Here is a 20,338-nt window from a genome sequence, read left to right as displayed (position 1 = left end):
TGGGATTGGAGGAAAATACTATGGGGTTTGTTTTCAGGAGAGGGAGGAGGGAGAGTGTGTGGGACCGGGATTTACAACTTTAGGAGTAAGAACAAACAATGTTCCACAGAAACTAAAATTGTCTGTTCTGAATTTCTATCCTGTACTTACAATGCTGACTTTTATAAACTCCTTTTACAGGCTGTTGGAAGGGGAGGATTTGCAGACAGGAAACTCAAACCAAACATCACTTCAAGATCTGACAGAGTCACTCGGTTCACAGGACCTGAATAACACTGGCCTTTGAACATAGAATGAGAAATGTTTTAACCAGTTTCACAGCCTGAAAAAACAACACACTGTTCACAGTGGGGAGAAACTGTACACGTGTTCTGTGTGTGAACGAGGCTTCAACCGATCATCCAACCTGGAGAGACACAAGGACACCCGCACCACGGAGAAACTGTGGAAATGTGGGGACTGTGAGAAAGGATTCAATTACCCATCCCAGCTGGAAGCTCATTGAAGCAGTCACACTGGGGAGAGGCCGTTCACCTGCATCGTGTGTGGGAAGGGATTCACTCAGTCATCCAACCTGCTGGCACACCAGCGAGTTCACACTGGGGAGAGACCATTCACCTGCACCTTGTGTGGGAAGGGATTCACTCAGTCATCCAACCTGCTGGCACACCAGCGAGTTCACACTGGGGAGAGACCGTTCACCTGCACCTTGTGTGGGGAGGGATTCACTCAGTCATCCAACCTGCTGGCACACCAGCGAGTTCACAACTGACTGCAGGGGTTGGATTCTGCTGTTATTGCTGCTGTTAATCACATCCAGGCCTGAACCATGTTCATTCTGACAGTTGGAGTTTGTTTCTGCTGATGTCAATAACTCCTGTAACTGGGCTGGAGTTTAATATTCTGGCTATATGTTAAATAGATCAGCTTTGTTTTAAACACATTGCTGTAGATTTTTCTCTTTCCCACCTGAGTGTTTAGCATCACCTGGCTGGAGCTCAGAAAGGACAATCTGGGGGAGGATCGTACGGCGGGAACAGAACTTCAGCCTGGACACAGTCCTTCAGGGCCACACTGAGAGGGGCAAACGGCACTTTGGTCTCTATCGTCTTCTCGGGTGAATTTCTCACGTGTGTTCAGGATAATTTTCTGCAACAATATGTCCTAGAACCAACAAGGGGGCAGGCCATGTTAGATTTAGGAATGTACCAGATTTAGTGAACAGCCTCACGGTGTGTGAACATTTATCTAACAGCGATCATAACGTGATCGAGTTCCACATTATGTTTGAAAGGGAGAAATGTGAAACAGCTACTAAGATTCCAGTGTTAGTTCAGGGCAACTTCAACGGGATGAGACAGGGACTGTCCACAGTAAACTGGGGAAATCTGTTAATGGGTAAAACAACAGAAGATCAGTGGGAGATGTTCAAAAAATAATTTACGGTGATACAGAAGCAGCTTCTACCCCCGAGGGGCAAGAGCTCTACTTACCAAAAACCCCAGCCATGGACGACTAAAGAGAGAAGGGACAACATCAAACTAAAAGAACAAGTACACAGAAATACAATAAATAGCACAAATCCTGGTGATTGGGAGAAATACAAAGAACAACAAAGGGTGACAAAACACAGTAAGAGCTACAAAAAGGGAGTATGAAAAGAAACTTGTAAGGATTATCAAAATCAACACAATTTTTAGTACAATTATCGAAGGAAAAAGAGGGTCAAGGAGCAATGTGGGCCCCTTGAAAACTGATAATGGTGATATTGTAAATGATAATAAAAAGGCGGACATGTTGAATAATTATTTTGTGTCAGTATTGACAGAGTGGAAGAGGATAGCAGGCCGGACATCCCAAGGAAACTAATATTGAATCAGGGACGGGGACTCACCAAAATAACAGTAATGAAGAAAATAATGTCACTAAAGAGTAACAAATCCCCAGGACCAGATGGTTTCCAAGCCAGGGTTTTAAAGGAAGTAGGTGAGAACATTGCAGATGCCCAAACTATAATCTTCCAAAGTTCTCTCGATTTGGTAACCATTTCATCAGATTTGAAAATTGCGCATGTCGCTCCGCTATTTCATAATGGTGAGAGAGGGAAACTAGGGAATTAGAGACCAGTTAGCCTAACATCTGTTGTGGGGAAATTACTAGAGTCTATAATTAAGGATAGGGTGACTGAACATCTTGAAAATTTTCAGCAGATTAGAGAGAGCCAGCATGGATTTGTGAAAGGTCGGTCCTGCCTGCTGAACCTGATTGAATATTTTGAAGAGGTGATTGAAGTAGTGGACAGGGGAATGTCTATGGATGTTATTTATATGGACTTCCAGAAGGCATTTAATAAAGTCCCTTATAAGAGTCTGTTAGCTAAAGTTGAAGCCCATGGAATTGGCTGAGTAGCGGGAGACAGAGAGTGGGGATAATGGGCAGGGACTCTAATTGGCAGGATGGGACTAGTGCTGTTCAGCAAGGATCTGTGTTGGGGCCTCAACTAATCACCCTATTTATTAATGACTTAGATGATGGGATAGAAAGTCACATATGCAAGTTGCTGATGACACAAAGATAGGTGGCATTGTAGGCAGTGTAGATGGAAGCATAACATTAGAGAGATATTAATACATAAAGTGAATGGGCAAAACTGTGGCAAATGGATTTCAATGTAGGCAAATGTGAGGTCATCCACTTTGGACCGAAAAAGGATAGAACAGAGTACTTTCTAAATGGTGAAAAGCTAGAAACAGTGGAGGTCCAACGAGACTTGGGGGTCCAGGTACATAGATCATTAAAATGTCATGAACAGGTACAGAAAATAATCAAAAAGGCTAATAGAATGCTGGCCTTTATATCTCGAGGACTAGAATACAAGTGGGTAGAAGTTACACTACAGCTATACAAAGCCCTGGTTAGACCACACCTGGAGTACTGAGAGCAGTTCTGGGCACCACACCTTGGGAAGGATATGTTGGCCTTGGGAGGAGTGCAGCGTAGGTTTACCAGAATGATACCTGGATTCCAGGGGTTAAATTACAAGGAGAGATTAAACAAATTAGGGTTGTATTTCCTGGAATTTAGAAGGTTAAGAGGTGATTTGATTGAAGTTTTCAAGATATTAAGGGGAACTGATAGAGAGAAACTATTTCTGCTGGTTGGGGAGTCTAGGACTAGGGGGCAGAGTGTAAAAATTAGAGCCAGACCTTTCAGGAGTGAAGTTAGGAAATACTTCTACACACAAAAGGTGTTAGAAGTTTGGAACCCTCTTCCACAAACAGCAGTTGATGCTCGGTCAATTGTTAATTTTAAATCTGGGATTGATAGATTTGTGTTAACCAAAGGTATTAAGGACTATGGGGTAAAGGCGGGTATATGGAGTAAGATCTCATTGAATGGTGGGCAGGCTCGAGGGGCTGAATGGCCTACTCCTGTTCCTATGTTGCCAAGCTCTGGAATTTCATTCCTAAACCTTGCCGCCTCTCCACCACTCTTTCCTCCTTGAAGATACTCCTTAAAACCTACCTCTTTGACCAAGATTTTGGTTACCTGCCCTAATATCTCCTTATATGACTCGCTGTCAAATTTTGTTTGAAAATGTTCCTGTGAAGCAACATGGGATGTTTACTACATTAAAGGCACCATATAAATGTAAGTTATTGTCTGTGACCACTTACACTTTGAGACCAAATCGAGGTACCATTTACACTGTGACACCAAATCCAGGGACCACTTACACTGTGACACCAAATCCAGGGATCACTTACACTTTGAGACCAAATCGAGGTACCATTTACACTGTGACACCAAATCCAGGGACCACTTACACTGAGACTATAAATGGGAATCAGAGAGCCTCAGTGTGGAGAATGGTCATGGTGGTGAAACCAGCTCCAGTGAGGGTGAAAGGCGGGTAATGGATGAAGATATGATGGTGGAATCAGATGGTGATTGGTGGGGCCTGGTGACAGGTTATTGTCAGAAGCCCTTTTCAGGCAGGCTGATGACTGGATGAAATCTGCACAATACCTGGATCCGCCTGTTCTTGTCCCAAATCATAAAGTCTAATGTCCGTGATGTCTATTTCTGTGAGAATTGTCGAGATGTGAAAGAAGGGAGGAAATCAGGCTCGGGCCAGAAAGAAGGTTCCTTGAATGAACAATTCATGAGGCTGTTTTGTGACTCGTCTGCGTGAGGTTCAAAAACATGAAATGGAAAAGGACGCGTCTAGTGACACTGGCGTTGTCAATAGTGGTTTCTAACCTTAGTCACTATTTCCTAAGCCTAATATCCTCTCAACTACCCCCAAGCACTGACCCCAATCCTGACCACTAACCCCAATCCTAACCAATAACCACTGGCCCCAACCACTAACTCCAATCCTAACCAATAACCACTAGCCCCAACCACTAACTCCAATCCTAACCAATAACCACTAGCCCCAACCACTAACCCCAATCCTAACCAATAACCACTAGCCCCCAACCACTAACCCCAATCCTAACCAATAACCACGAGCCCCAACCACTAACCCCAATCCTAACCAATAACCACTGGCCCCAACCACTAACCCCAATCCTAACCAATAACCACTGGCCCCAACCACTAACCCCAATCCTAACCAATAACCACTAACCCCAACCAATAACCCCAATCCTAACCAATAACCACAGGCCCCAACCACTAACCCCAATCCTAACCAATAACCACGAGCCCCAACCACTAACCCCAATCCTACACCCTAACCTCAGCCCCTGACCAAGGATTATTGACAGGGATCAATGGAGGAGCTAAAGACCTGATAAAGGAAGTATTTGAAACAATGATCTCGATTAAAGAAATAGTGCAAGGTATGTTAGTAACAAGAGATTAAATCAACTAGACCATCAAAATCAGCAATGACAATTACGAAGATCAGAACATTTCTAAGGCTGTCACATGCAGTATGTGTGGAGTTTAAAAAAAAAATCGGATCCAAGAGATGTTAAATGATACAGAAAATAACAGATTTCAAGTCTTATGCAAGGTAGTTCTGTAAAGGGGCAGTTCAAAGGAATTTTAGATGAGTGTAAAGTGAGACACTACAGTTCAGTCTATGACACCCACAAGCCGTGTACACAAATGGAACAAGTTTGGGGTTTGATGTGGTAGAAGGTGAACTAGATGAGAACTGAAATAATCCAGAGTAAGAAAAGGCCCAAAAATGGAACAGTCAATAACAGAACATCAATTAGACTCCTCTTATCATGGAGAAATCAAATATTAGACACACTGTGTGTTTGAAACAAAGCTGATTTATTTAATATTTGTCCAGAATATTAATCTCAAGACCAGTTATTCTAGTTATTAACATCAGCAGAAACAAAGCCCAATTGCCAGAGTGAACATGGTTCAGTCCTGGATGTGATTAACAGCAGCAATAACAGCAGAATCCAACCTCTGCCATCACTGGTGAACTCGCTGGTGTCTCAGCAGAGTGCATGACTGAGTGAATCCCTTCCCACACACGGAGCAGGTGAACGGCCTCTCCCCAGTGTGGAGGAGCTGGTGTCTCTTCAGCTCCCCAGAGCTTTTGAAGCTCTTCCCACAGTCAGAACATTTAAAGGGGTTCTCTCCAGTGTGAACAAGCTGATGTGCCAGCAGGTGGGATGATTCAGTGAATCCCTTCCCACACACGAAGCAGATGAACGGCCTCTCCCCAGCGTGAGTTCGCTGGTGTCCCTTCAGCTCCCCGGAGCTTTTAAAGCTCTTCCCACAGTCAGAACATTGAAATGCTCTCTCATCAGTGTGAACAAGCTGGTGTCGCTTCAGATCCTGGGGGCTTTTAAAGCTCTTCCCACAGTTAGGACACTGAAATGGTCTCTCATCAGTGTGAACAAGCTGGTGTCGCTTCAGATCCTGGGGGCTTTTAAAGCTCTTCCCACAGTTAGGACACTGAAATGGTCTCTCATCAGTGTGAACAAGCTGGTGTCCCTTCAGTTCCCCGGGGTTTTTAAAGCTCTTCCCACAGTCAGGACACTGAAATGCTCTCTCCCCAGTGTGAACAAGCTGGTGTCGCTTCAGATCCTGGGGGCTTTTAAAGCTCTTCCCACAGTTAGGACACTGAAATGGTCTCTCATCAGTGTGAACTCGCTGGTGTCCCTTCAGTTCCCCGGGGATTTTAAAGCTCTTCCCACAGTCAGAACACTGAAATGGTCTCTCATCAGTGTGAGCTCGCTGGTGTTGCTTCAGTTCACCGGGGCTTTTAAAGTTCTTCCCACAGTCAGAACACTGAAATGGTCTCTCGTCAGTGTGAACAAGCTGGTGTTCCTTCAGATGCCCGGGGCTTTTAAAGCTCTTCCCACAGTCAGAACACTGAAATGGTCTCTCATCAGTGTGAGCTCGCTGGTGTTTCTTCAGTTCCCAGGGGCTTTTAAAGCTCTTCCCACAGTCAGAACACTGAAATGGTCTCTCATCAGTGTGAGCTCGCTGGTGTTTCTTCAGTTCCCCGGGGCTTTTAAAGCTCTTCCCACAGTCAGAACACTGAAATGGTCTCTCCCCAGTGTGAACTCGCTGGTGTGTTTGCAGGTGGGATGAACAAACAAATCCCTTTCCACACATGGAGCAGGTGAACGGACTGTCCCTGATGTGACTGCGCCGTTGAACTTCCAATGCAGATGGGGAACTGAATCCCTTCCCACCATCCCCACCTTTACCCAGTTTCTCCCCGGTGTGACGGTGCACGTGTCTCGCCAGGCCAGGTGATCGGCTGAATCCACGTCCACACACCGAACACGTGTGCGGTTTGTCATCGCTGCGATCGCTGCTTTCTCCTTCCATGTGCAAAGGCCGATGATATTCAGGTCCGGATGAATCGAGCGACTCTGTCAGATCTTGACGTGATGTTTGGTCTGAGCTTCCTATCTGTAACTGCTCCACTTCTATAACCCTGTAAATTGAGATCAGAAAAGGATCAGAGGCAAACTGTTGTTTAATTTTCCTCTTTCCGAACCTAGGGACAGTAAATCTGATTTTCAGGCTACAGCTGCTGCACAGGTTGGTTGAAAGGATCAGCAGTAATGGCAGCTGTAATACCCACAAGCCCCGGCGCTCCAGAAAGCGCTCTGTTGACTCTGAGTCCCATGCATGTGCTCATGGTCCCCACGCTCTCCCTCCTGCTCCACAATCGCCCGTCCTGATCGGTCCGCAACGCACATGCTCAGCGCACAAAACCCCGTGGTTGGAACATCGGGCGCGCATGCGGAGCCGCAACATCTGGTACGTGTGCGCGGCTCAGGTGGGGGCGAGTCGGTGTTTCACCTCAGCCGCCAGGGAGGTGCGCATGCGCAGGACGACCCAACATTCTTCCTGTCAGCAATCACTCCCTCGTTTCTGTAATAAAAACAAAAAATGCTGGAAATACTCAGCAGGTCAGGCAGCATCTGTGGAGACAGAAACAGAGTTAACGTTTCAGGTCGATGACCTTTCGTCAGAACTGCTTGTTCTTTAGTGTCAGCCAGTGGCTCAGTTGGTAGCACTCTCGCCTCTGAGTCCAAAAGTTGTGGGTTCAAGTCCCAGCCCAGAGACTTGAGCACAAAAATCTAGGCTGACACTCCAGTGCAGTGCTGAGGGAGTGCGGCACTGTCGGAGGTGCCGATTTTCGGATGAGACATTAAAGTGAGGCCCTGTCTGCTCTCTCAGGTGGATGTAAAAGATCCCATGGCACTATTTCGAGAAAGATAGGCTTGCATTTATACAGTGCTTTCATGACCACCAGATGTCTTGAAGTGCTTTACAACCAACGAGGTACGTTTGGAGTGTAGTCACTGTTGTAATGTGGGAAAGAGCAGGGGAATTATCCCTGGTGTCCTAGCCAATGTGTATCCCTCAATTAGCATAACAAAAAGATAGATTATCTGGTCATTATCACATTGCTGTTTGTGGGAGCTTGCTGTGCGATTATTGACTTCCGCGTTTCCTACATTACAACAGTGACTGCATTTCAAAAGTACTTCATTGACTGTAAAGCGCTTTGGGACGTCCGGTGGTGGTGAAAGGCGCTGTATAAATGCAAATGGAAAACTGCTAATGTAAACACCCTTATTTAAAAAGGGCAGTAGACAGAAGGCTGGAAACTATAGACCAGTTAGCCTAACATCTGTGGTAGGTAAAATTTTGGAGTCCATTATTAAGGAGACAGTAACAGGACATTTGGATAATCATAATTTAATAGGACAAAGTCAGCATGGTTTTATGAAGGGGAAGTCATGTTTGACAAATTTGCTGGAGTTCTTTGAGGAAGTAACATATAGGGTGGATAAAGGGGAACCAGTGGACGTAGTGTATTTAGACTTCCAAAAGGCATTTGACAAGGTGCCACACAAAAGATTATTGCTTAAGATAAAAAATCACGGGATGGGGGTAATATTCTGGCATGGATAGAGGATTGGCTATCTAACAGGAGGCAGAGAGTTGGGATAAATGGTTCATTCTCAGACTGGCAATCAGTAACTAGTGGTGTTCCGCAGGGGTCAGTGCTGGGTCCCCAGCTCTTTACAATCTATATTAACGATTTGGAGGAGGGGACCGAGTGTAACATATCAAAGTTTGCAGATGATACTAAGATGGGAGGGAAAGTAGTGAGTGAGGAGGACATAAAAACCTGCAAGGGGACATAGACAGGCTAAGTAAGTGGGCAGAGATTTGGCAGATGGAATACAATACTGGAAAGTGTGAGGTTATGCACTTTGGCAGGAAAAATCGTAGAGCAAGTTATTATCTTAATGGCAAGAAACTGGAAAGTACTGAAGTACAAAGGGATCTGGGGGTCCTGGTGCACGAAACTCAAAAGGTTAGTATGCAGGTGCAGCAAGTGATTAAGAAGGCCAATGGAATGTTGGCTTTCATTGTTAGGGGGATAGAATATAAAAATAGGGAGGTATTGCTTCAGTTGTACAAGGTATTGGTGAGACCGCACCTGGAATACTGCGTAAAGTTTTGGTGTCCATACTTAAGAAAGGACATACTTGCTCTCGAGTCAGTACAAAGAAGGTTCACTCGGTTAATCCCGGGGATGAGGGGATGGACATATGAGGAGAGGTTGAGTAGATTGGGACTCTACTCATTGCAGTTCAGAAGAATGAGAGGCGATCTTATTGAAACATATAAGATTGTGAAGGGGTTGGATCGGGTGGATGCGGGGAGGATGTTCCCGATGATGGGTGAAACTAGAACTAGGGGGCATAGTCTTAGAATAAGGGGCTGCTCTTTCAAAACTGAGATGAGGAGGAACTACTTCACTCAGAGGGTGGTAGGTCCATGGAATATGCTGCCCCAAAAAGCTGTAGAAGCTACATCATTCGATAAATTTAAAACAGAAATAGACAGTTTCCTAGAAGTAAAGGGAATTAAGGGTTATGGGGAGCGGGCAGGAATTTGGACATGAGACTAGGTTCGGATCGGTCATGACCCTGTGGGTAGCGGAGCGGGCCCAGGGGCCGTGTAGACCGATCCTGCTCCTATTTCGTGTGTCTAATTCTGTTAGATTCAGGAGATGGTTCAGTGATAGTAGATTGGCGGTTAGGATCAGATCAGCCATGATCTTATTGAATGGTGGAGCAGGCTCGAGGGGCCGATTGGTCTACTCCTGCTCCTATTTCTTATGTTCTTATGTTGTTAAATCTTTCTTTCTTCACTGGCCTCACCAGCGACCTCTTCTGGCTGTTGGTTGATTGACAGCCGAGAGTCCGCGCATGCGTACGTGGGACGGCGGTTTGGGCCGAGTCCGGCACAGCGATAGCAAAATACTGCAGATGCTGGAAATCCGAAATAACAACAGAAAATGCTGGAAAAACTCAGCAGGCCAGGCAACATCCGTGGAGAGAAATTAGAGTTGACGTTTCGGGTCGAACCCTTTTTCAAACTGGAAAGGAAATGAAATAGATCGAAGGCAGGGCTGCGATAGAACAAAAGAAGTAAAGAGACATTAAGAGGTATTCAAAACCAGAGGAGATGGTAATAGGCCAGTGGAGACAAAAGATGGCTCAGATTAGGTGTGAGGTGTACTGGCAGCATGGGAGACAGCTGCCGTGTGGGAGAGAGAAAAAAAAGGAAAGCGGGGGAAGGGAAGATCCAAAACAAAGGGGTGGGAAAAAAATAAGTAAAATTATAAGTAAAAATGTAATAGGGGCCGAGGTTATGATCTGAAATTGTTGAACTCGATATTGAGTCCGCACATTGAATGGCGGAGCAGGCTCGAGGGGCCGAATGGCCTAATCCTATCTTCTATGTTTCTATGTATCTAACCTGTGCTGTACCTGCCCGGGGAGTGTTTGATGGGACAGTGTAGAGGGAGCTTTACTCTGTATCTAACCCATGCTGTACCTTTCCTGGGAATGTTTGATGGGACAGTGTAGAGGGAGCTTTATTCTGTATCTAACCCGTGCTGTACTTGCCCTGGGACTGTTTGATGGGACAGTGTAGAGGGAGCTTTACTCTGTATCTAACCCATGCTGTACCTGCCCTGGGAGTGTTTGATGGGACAGTGTAGAGGGAGCTTTACTCTGTATCTAACCCGTGCTGTACCTGCCCTGGGAGTGTTTGATGGGACAGTGTAGAGGGAGCTTTACTCTGTATCTAACCCGTGCTGTACCTGCCCTGGGAGTGTTTGATGGGACAGTGTAGAGGGAGCTTTACTCTGTATCTAACCCGTGCTGTACCTGCCCTGGGAGTGTTTGATGGGACAGTGTAGAGGGAGCTTTACTCTGTATCTAACCCGTGCTGTACCTGCCCTGGGAGTGTTTGATGGGACAGTGTCGAGGGAGCTTTACTCTATATCTAACCCGTGCTGTACCTGCCCTGGGAGTGTTTGATGGGACAGTGTAGAGGGAGCTTTACTCTATATCTAACCCGTGCTGTACCTGCCCTGGGAGTGTTTGACGGGACAGTGTGGAGGGAGCTTTACTCTGTATCTAACCCGTGCTGCACCTGCCCTGGGAGTGTACAGTGACAGGACCGGACAAAGTCAACATGGATTTACAAAAGGTAAATCGTGCTTGACTAATCTACTGGAATTTTTTGAGGATGTATCTGGTAAAATAGATAAGGGAGAACCAGTGGATGTGGTGAATTGGACTTTCAGAAGGCTTTCGATAAGGTCCCGCATAAGAGATTAGCATGTAAAGTTAAGGCACATGGGATTGGGGGCAAGGTATTGACTTGGATAGAGAACTGGTTGGCAGACAGAAAGCAAAGAGTTGGAATAAACGGCTCTTTTTCCGAGTGCCAGGCAGTGACTCGTGGGGTACCGCAGGGATCGGCCCTTGGACCCCAGCTATTCACAATATTTATTAATGATCTAGACAAGGGAACTAGATGTATCTCCAAATTTGTAGATGACACAAAGCTGGGTGGGCGTGTGTGCTGTGAGGAGGATGCCGAGAAACTCCAGTATGATTTGGACAGGTTGGGTGATTGGGCAAAAACATGGCAGGTGCAATATAACGTGGATAAATGTGAGGTTATCCACTTTGGTGTCAAAAACAGGAAGTCAGATTATTATCTGAATGGCAATAGATTGGGAGAAGGAGAAGTGCAACAAGACCTGGGTGTCCTTGTGCACCAGTCGCTGAAGGTAAGCATGCAGGTGCAGCAGGCGGTTAAGAAGGCAAATGGTATGTTGGCCTTCGTAGCGAGAGGATTTGAGTACAGGAACAAGGATGTCTTGCTGCAGTTGTACAGGGCCTTGGTGAGACCACACCTTGAGTATTGTGTGCAGTTTTGGTCGCCTTATCTGAGGAAGGATGTTCTTGCCATGGAAGGAGTTCAGCGAAGATTCACCAGGCTGATACCTGGGATGCGGGAATGATGTATGAGGAGAGATTGGGACGATTGGGCTCGTACTTGCTGGAGTTTAGAAGAATGAGAGGGGATCTCATTGAAACTTATAAAATTCTGACAAGACTGGACAGACTAGATGCAGGAAGGATGTTCCTGATGGTCGGGGAGTCCAGAACCAGGGGTCACAGTTTAAGGATAAGGGGTAAGCCATTTAGGACAGAGATGAGGAGGAATTTCTTCACCCAGATAGTGGTGAACCTGTGGAATTCTCTACCACAGAAGGCAGTAGAGGCCAACACATTCAAGGAGTTGGATATATTTCTTAAGGCTAAAGGGATCAAGGGGTATGGGGAGAAAGCAGGTACTGAAATTGGATGATCAGTCATTATCTCATTAAATGGTAGAACAGGCTCGAGGGGCCGAATGGCCTACTCCTGCTCCTATCTTCTATGTTTCTACCATAGAATCCCCTATTACTATAGCTCTACCCCTCTTTTTCCTCCCGTCCTGTGCAGCAGAGCCACCCCTGGTGCCAGCAATTTGGCTGCTGCCGCCTTCCTCTAATAAGCCATCCCCCCGCAACAGTACTCAGAGTGGTGTATCTGTTTGAGAGGGGGATGTCCACCAGGGACCCCTGCACTACCTGCCTGTGCTTACTACTCTGTCTGTTGGTCACCCCTTCCCTTTCTGCCTGTCCAGCCTTTGCCTGCGGTGTGACTAACTGCTTAAACGTGATATCCACGACGTCCTCAGCATCGCGAATGGTCCAGTATGTATCCAATCGCAGCTCCAATGCCGCAATGCGGTCTGCCAGCAGCTGCAGCTGGACACACTTCCTGCACACATAGTTGTCAGGGACACAGGAAGTGTCCCTGAGTTACCATATAGCGCAGGAGGAGCATACCACAGCGCCAGGCTCTCCTGCCATGACTTACCCTTTAATTAATTGAAATTAAATTAAATCAAATCAATCCCACCAATTACACTACAGTTAAACGGTATATTTAAGGGCCCTGGTTTACCAACAGTCCATGCTACACCACAGAGACCGTAGAAACTATAAACCACAGAGTTAAAGTTTATAAAGAGAGAAATACTCACCAACCAATCACTTACCTGCTTTCTGGTGACGTCACACTTCGATTACTTTTTACTTCTCTCCCTCTCTCTGAGTCGTACCTGCTCCTCGTCGCCGCCGAGATTCCAGCCGCCGCTCTCGCCGGGAAGCAGCGGGCGGATAATGTTGAGTGTTTTAATAATGGGGCCTGGGGCTGCACTCGGGGTGTGAGCGTCCCGCGTCCCCCCGGGGTTCATGAACCCGCTCCCTGAGCTCGGGGTGTGAGCGGCCCGCGTCCCCCTGGGGTTCATGAACCCGCTCCCTGAGCTCAGGGTGTGAGCGGCCCGCGTCCCCCTGGGGTTCATGAACCCGCTCCCTGAGCTCGGGGTGTGAGCAGCCCGCGTCCCCCCGGGGTTCATGAACCCGCTCCCTGAGCTCGGGGTGTGAGCGGCCCGCGTCCCCCCGGGGTTCATGAACCCGCTCCCTGAGCTCGGGGTGTGAGTGGCCCGCGTCCCCCCAGGGTTCATGAACCCGCTCCCTGAGCTCGGGGTGTGAGCGGCCCGCGTCCCCCCGGGGTTCATGAACCCGCTCCCTGAGCTCGGGGTGTGAGCGGCCCGCGTCCCCCCGGGGTTCATGAACCCGCTCCCTGAGCTCGGGGTGTGAGCGGCCCGCGTCCCCCCGGGGTTCATGAACCCGCTCCCTGAGCTCGGGGTGTGAGCGGCCCGTGTCCCCCCGGGGTTCATGAACCCGCTCCCTGAGCTCGGGGTGTGAGCGGCCCGCGTCCCCCCAGGGTTCATGAACCCGCTCCCTGAGCTCGGGGTGTGAGCGGCCCGCGTCCCCCCGGGGTTCATGAACCCGCTCCCTGAGCTCGGGGTGTGAGCGGCCCGTGTCCCCCCGGGGTTCATGAACCCGCTCCCTGAGCTCGGGGTGTGAGCGGCCCGCGTCTCCCTGGGGTTCATGAACCCGCTCCCTGAGCTCGGGGTGTGAGCGGCCCGCGTCCCCCCGGGGTTCAGGAACCCGCTCCCTGAGCTCGGAGTGTGAGCGGCCCGCGTCTCCCTGGGGTTCATGAACCCGCTCCCTGAGATCGGGGTGTGAGCGGCCCGCGTCCCCCCGGGGTTCAGGAACCCGCTCCCTGAGCTCGGGGTGTGAGCGGCCCGCGTCCCCCCAGGGTTCATGAACCCGCTCCCTGAGCTCGGGGTGTGAGCGGCCCGCCTCCCCCCGGGGTTCATGAACCCGCTCCCTGAGCTCGGGGTGTGAGCGGCCCGCGTCCCCCCGGGGTTCATGAACCCGCTCCCTGAGCTCGGGGTGTGAGCGGCCCGCGTCCCCCCGGGGTTCATGAACCCGCTCCCTGAGCTCGGGGTGTGAGCGGCCCGCGTCCCCCCGGGGTTCATGAACCCGCTCCCTGAGCTCGGGGTGTGAGCGGCCCGCGGCCCCCCGGGGTTCATGAACCCGCTCCCTGAGCTCGGAGTGTGAGCGGCCCGCGTCCCCCCGGGGTTCCTGAACCCGCTCCCTGAGCTCGGGGTGTGAGCGGCCCGCGTCCCCCCGGGGTTCATGAACCTGCTCCCTGAGCTCGGGGTGTGAGCGTCCCGCGTCCCCCCGGGGTTCATGAACCCGCTCCCTGAGCTCGGGGTGTGAGCGTCCCGCGTCCCCCCGGGGTTCATGAACCCACTCCCTGAGCTCGGGGTGTGAGCGGCCCGCGTCCCCCCGGGGTTCATGAACCCGCTCCCTGAGCTCGGGGTGTGAGCGTCCCGCGTCCCCCCGGGGTTCATGAGCCCGCTCCCTGAGCTCGGGGGGTGAGCGGCCCGCGTCCCCCCGGGGTTCATGAACCCACTCCCTGAGCTCGGGGGGTGAGCGGCCCGCGTCCCCCCGGGGTTCAGGAACCCACTCCCTGAGCTCGGGGTGTGAGCGGCCCGCGTCCCCCCGGGGTTCATGAACCCGCTCCCTGAGCTCAGGGTGTGAGCGGCCCGCGTCCCCCCGGGGTTCATGAACCCGCTCCCTGAGCTCTCTCACCTGATGTGTCAGCGGCTGCTGCCAAGGTACGCGCATGCTCAGCTTACCTTCTGTTGTTCAGGTTAAAGGTCAAGCCCCGCCCCTCACACACTCTAATTGGTTGGAGGACCCGCCGCCCGCTCGGTCCTCCAGCCCCGCCCCGCTTTTCCTATTGGTCCGGAGCTCCCGTCAATCACCCGGGCAATGTGAGCTGAGCATGCGCGGACCTTGGCAGCAGCCGCTGACACATCAGGTGAGAGAGCACAGGGAGCGGGTTCATGAACCCCGGGGGGACGCGGGCTGCTCACGCCCTGAGTGCGGCCCCAGGCCCCATTATTAAAACATAGAAACAGAGAAGATAGGAGCAGGAGTAGGCCATTCGGCCCCTCGAGCCTGCTCCGCCATTCAATGCGATCATGGCTGATCATCCAAATTCAGTACCCTGTCCCTGCCTTCTCTTCATATCCCTTGATCCCTTTAGCCTTAAGAAATATATCTAACTCCTTCTTGAATATATTTAATGAATTGGCCTCTACTGCCTTCTGTGGTAGAGAATTCCACAGGTTCACCACTCCCTGGGTGAAGAAATTCCTCCTAATTTCTGTCCTAAATGGCTTACCCCTTATCCTTAGACTGTGACCCCTGGTTCTGGACTCCCCGACCATCGGGAACATCCTGCCAGCATCTAGACCCTGGGACTGTACATGGGGATTCCAACCCTGGGACTGTACATGGGGATTCTAACCCTGGGACTGTACATGGGGATACTAACCCTGGGACTGTACATGGGGATTCTAACCCTGGGACTGTACATGCGGATTCTAACCCTGGGACTGTACATGGGGATTCTAACCCTGGGACTGTACATGGGGATTCTAACCCTGGGGCTGTACATGGGGATTCTAACCCTGGGACTGTACATGGTGATTCTAACCCTGGGACTGTACATGGTGATTCTAACCCTGGGACTGTACATGGGGATTCTAACCCTGGGGTGTACATGGGGATTCTAACCCCGGGAGTGTACATGGGGATTCCAACCCTGGGACTGTACATGGGGATTCTAACCCTGGGACTGTACATGGGGATACTAACCCTGGGACTGTACATGGGGATTCTAACCCTGGGACTGTACATGGGGATTCTAACCCTGGGACTGTACATGGGGATTCTAACCCTGGGACTGTACATGGGGATTCTAACCCTGAAACTGTACATGGGGATTCTAACCCTGAGACTGTACATGGGGATTCTAACCCTGGGACTGTACATGGGGATTCTAACCCCGGGAGTGTACATGGGGATTCCAACCCTGGGACTGTACATGGGGATTCTAACCCTGGGACTGTACATGGGGATACTAACCCTGGGACTGTACATGGGGATTCTAACCCTGGGACTGTACATGGGGATTCTAACCCTGGGACTGTACATGGGGATTCTAACCCTGGGACTGTACATGGGGATTCTAACCCTGAAACTGTACATGGGGATTCTAACCCTGAGACTGTACATGGGGATTCTAACCCTGGGACTGTACATGGGGATTCTAACCCTGGGACTGTACATGGGGATTCTAACCCTGGGACTGTACATGGGGATTCTAACCCTGGGACTGTACATGGGGATTCTAACCCTGGGACAGTACATGGGGATTCTAACCCTGAGACTGTACATGGGGATTCCAACCCTGGGACTGTACATGGGGATTCTAACCCTGAGACTGTACATGGGGATTCTAACCCTGAAACTGTACATGGGGATTCTAACCCTGAGACTGTACATGGGGATTCTAACCCTGAGACTGTACATGGGGATTCTAACCCTGGGACTGTACATGGGGATTCTAACCCTGGGACTGTACATGGGGATTCTAACCCTGGGACTGTACATGGGGATTCTAACCCTGGGACTGTACATGGGGATTCTAACCCTGGGACTGTACATGGGGATTCTAACCCTGGGACTGTACATGGGGATTCTAACCCTGGGGCTGTACATGGGGATTCTAACCCTGGGACTGTACATGGTGATTCTAACCCTGGGACTGTACATAGTGATTCTAACCCTGGGACTGTACATGGGGATTCTAACCCTGGGGTGTACATGGGGATTCTAACCCCGGGAGTGTACATGGGGATTCTAACCCTGGGACTGTACATGGGGATTCTAACCCTGGGACTGTACATGGGGATTCTAACCCTGGGACTGTACATGGGGATTCTAACCCTGGGACTGTACATGGGGATTCTAACCCTGGGACTGTACATGGGGATTCTAATCCTGGGACTGTACATGGGGATTCTAACCCTGGGACTGTACATGGGGATTCTAACCCTGGGACTGTACATGGTGATTCTAACCCTGGGACTGTACATGGGGATTCTAACCTTGGGGCTGTACATGGGGATTCTAACCCTGGGACTGTACATGGGGATTCTAACCCTGGGACTGTACATGGGGATTCTAACCCTGGGACTGTACATGGGGATTCTAACCCTGGGACTGTACATGGGGGGCCCAGGTCTGGGGCTGTACATGGGGGGCGCAGCTCTGGGGCTCTTGTGTTATATTTGTGTGGGATGCAAACCGTAAGCTCAGCACTTACCAGCGCCTTTAGGACAGATGGGGAGAAATCCGATGTGTGGAGAGTGAGATAAAGGATCAATGTGTTTCTCGGAGGGCACTAGGACCCAGTTGGGAACAGACCCCGAAGCCACGCCCCTCTTTGTTCCTGTACCAAGATGGCCGCGCATGCGCTGCGCTACTTCCTGAATCATCTGGACTCGATACTGAACAGTCCCACCTTCCTGCAGAAAGATGGCGGCCGTCAAACAAGGCCTTTTACCGGGAGAAAGCCCCGAATCGGCAACCGGGGAACTTTACGTTCACAGAAATCACAGAAACCCCACAGTGCAGATAGAGGCCATTTCGGCCCATCGAGCCTGCACCGACACATATCCCACCCGATCCCTGTAACCCCTACACCAACACATATCCCACCCTATCCTCGTAACCACACATATTTAATCCCCCTAACACTGAGGGTCAATTTATCATAGCCAATCAACCTAACCCGCACATTTTTGGACTGTGGGAGGAAACTGGAGCACCCGGAGGAAACCCACGCAAACACGGGGAGAATGTGCAAACTCCACACAGACAGTCACCCGAGGCTGGATTCGAACCCGGGTCCCTGGTGCTGTGAGGCAACAGTGCTAACCACTATGCCACCGTGCTGCCGTTATTCGATCGCAAAATACTGCGGATGGTGGAAATCTGAAATAACAACAGAAAAGGCTGGAAACACTCAGCAGGCCAGGCAACATCCGTGGAGAGAGAAACAGAGTTAATGTTTCAGGTCTAAACCCTTCTTCAGAACTTCTACTGAGTTTTTCCAGCGTTTTCTGTTGTTATTTCCACTTTACGGTATTGTTCGGAGCTTGCGGCCTGCACCAGTTGTTTATGAAGCCTCCACGCCCATCCACCGGCTCCCTTCCTCCCCTGCGTCCTCCCGCTTCTTACCAGCTGTCCGGGGCCCGTCTCCACCATCGGACCCTCTCCAGCCTGTCTCCCGTACAACGCACTGCGCATACTCCAAACACTGCCCGGAACTGCGCCTGCGTACTGGGCTCCTGTAGTTTGTGTGCGGCACATTCCCCACCGCGTGGAGTGCTGGGTAAAAGCCCCGCCATTAGTGAATACGACATGATGTACTGTAATTGCATTGAAGACTGAACCATGTTCATTCTAGCAGTTATGGTTCGTTTCTGCTGATCTATAACCCTAATACTTGGGCTGGAGAGTAATTTCTGTATAAATATTGACTACATCAGCTTTGTTTCAAATACTAATATAAAAGGAAAATATTGCGGAAATCTGAAATAAAAACAAAATGCGGGTAATACTCAGCGGGTCAGGCAGCATGTGTGGAGAGAGAAACAGAGTTAACATTTCAGGTTGATGACCTTTCATCAGAACTGGAAAAACTTAGAGATGTAGCAGGCTTTAAGCAAGTGAAGAGGCAGGGAAAGGGGGGAGGAAAGACCAAAAGTGAAGGTCTGTGATAGGGTGGAAGGCAGGAGAGATTAAATGACAAGAGGGAGGATAGTACAAAGCAAAAGGAGATGGTAATGGGGACAAGTAATGAAACAAAAGATGAGTCTAGATGAGGTGTAAATGGGAATGGCAGAATCATCAACAGCTGCCATGTGAAAAAATAGGGGCAGAGGTTATGGTCTGAAATTGTTGAACTCGATGTTGAGTCCAGAAGGTTGTAAAGTGCCTAATCGAAAGATGAGGTGCTGTTCCTCGAGCTTACATTGAGCTTCGTTGGAACAGTGTAGGAGGCCGAGGACAAGGAGGTCAGAGTGGGAGTGGAGCAGAGAACTAAAGTGACAGGTGACCGGAAGCTCGGGGTCACCCTTACAGACTGAATGGAGGTGTTCCGTAAAGCGGTCACCCAATCTACGATTGGTCTCCCCAATGTAGAGCAGATTGCATCGTGAGCAGCGAATACAGTATATTAAATTGTAAGAAGTACAAGTAAATCGCTGTTTCACCTGGAAGGAATGCTTGGGGCCCTGGACCGGGGGAAGGGAGGAGGTAAAAGGGCAGGTGTTGCATCTCAAGTGTTTGAATGTGTGTTCCGTCTGAGTGCATGGCTTGTGGGTGTCATAGACTGAACTGTAGTGTTTCACTTTACACTCACCTGAAATTCCTTTGAACCACCCCCTTTATAGAACTATCTTGTATAAGATTTGAAATCTGTTATTTTCTGCATCATTTAACATTGTTTGGATACGATTTAGTAAAACACCAACACACATATTGCAGATAATAGCCTTTGAAATGTTCTGATCTTTGTAACTGTAATTGGTGATTTTGATGGTCTCATTGATTTAATCTGGTGTTACTAACACTATTTCTTTAATCAAGATAATTGTTTCAAATACTTCCTTTATCAGATCATCAGCTCCTCCATTGATCCCTGTCAACAATCCATGGTTAGGGTTAGGGGCTGGGGTTAGGGGTCAGGGCTAGTGGTTATTGGTTAGGATTGCGGTTAGTAATTGGGGCTCGTGGTTATTGGTTAGGATTGGGGTTAGTGGTTTGGGGCTAGTTGTGGTAAACCACTGTTATTGTTGTTGCACACTGTTGTACCTATGCATGCCTCAGCATGTCTCTGCTGGCTCTGCCCCTGGCTCCACCCACAGGCCCAGGTATAAAGGTGACCGCTCTGCAGGCCCCTGCCTTCTTGGAACCCAGTCAACCACGAGAGGCATGCTCTGTTCTTTGCTAATAAAAGCCTTTTAGTTACTCTCCTAACTCTTCGTCTTTTATGAGTAATTGATAGCGCATCAATTTTATTAGCAAAAACAAAATGTTGGCAACAAACGTTGAGCAGCAGGCTGCTGCACCAAACACTGAGCAGCAGGAGCTGCTGCGAGCCCTCAGACCAACATGCCTGGACCT

General features: G+C 49.5%; 2 protein-coding genes across 2 annotated transcripts in view; one reads left to right on the top strand and one right to left on the bottom strand.

The window, feature by feature from the left end:
- Positions 1 to 3,956, top strand: part of LOC147118894 (uncharacterized) — a 31,999-nt gene extending 28,043 nt beyond the window's left edge. The window contains exon 4 of the mRNA XM_085983989.1: positions 511 to 3,956. Coding sequence (XP_085840115.1) covers positions 511 to 772 — 262 coding nt within the window. The 3' untranslated portion in view covers positions 773 to 3,956. The remainder of the gene's footprint in view (positions 1 to 510) is intronic.
- Positions 3,957 to 4,695: 739 nt separating this feature from the next.
- LOC147118893 (uncharacterized) lies at positions 4,696 to 18,585 on the bottom strand. Its single transcript, XM_085984649.1, has 2 exons — positions 18,389 to 18,585; positions 4,696 to 6,928 (listed from the first exon to the last, which is right to left on the bottom strand). The coding sequence occupies exons 1-2, from the start codon at positions 18,571 to 18,573 to the stop codon at positions 5,446 to 5,448; spliced, it is 1,668 nt and encodes a 555-aa protein (XP_085840775.1). The 5' UTR covers positions 18,574 to 18,585; the 3' UTR covers positions 4,696 to 5,445.
- Positions 18,586 to 20,338: the final 1,753 nt, after the last annotated feature.

Source organism: Somniosus microcephalus, chromosome 4, assembly GCF_052327205.1.
Source record: "Somniosus microcephalus isolate GS21.2 chromosome 4, FLI_Smic_1.0, whole genome shotgun sequence".
NCBI classification, from domain to species: domain Eukaryota; kingdom Metazoa; phylum Chordata; class Chondrichthyes; order Squaliformes; family Somniosidae; genus Somniosus; species Somniosus microcephalus.
The sequence above is the reverse complement of the archived record's forward strand: the minus strand, read 5'-3'. Positions and strand labels throughout refer to the sequence as shown.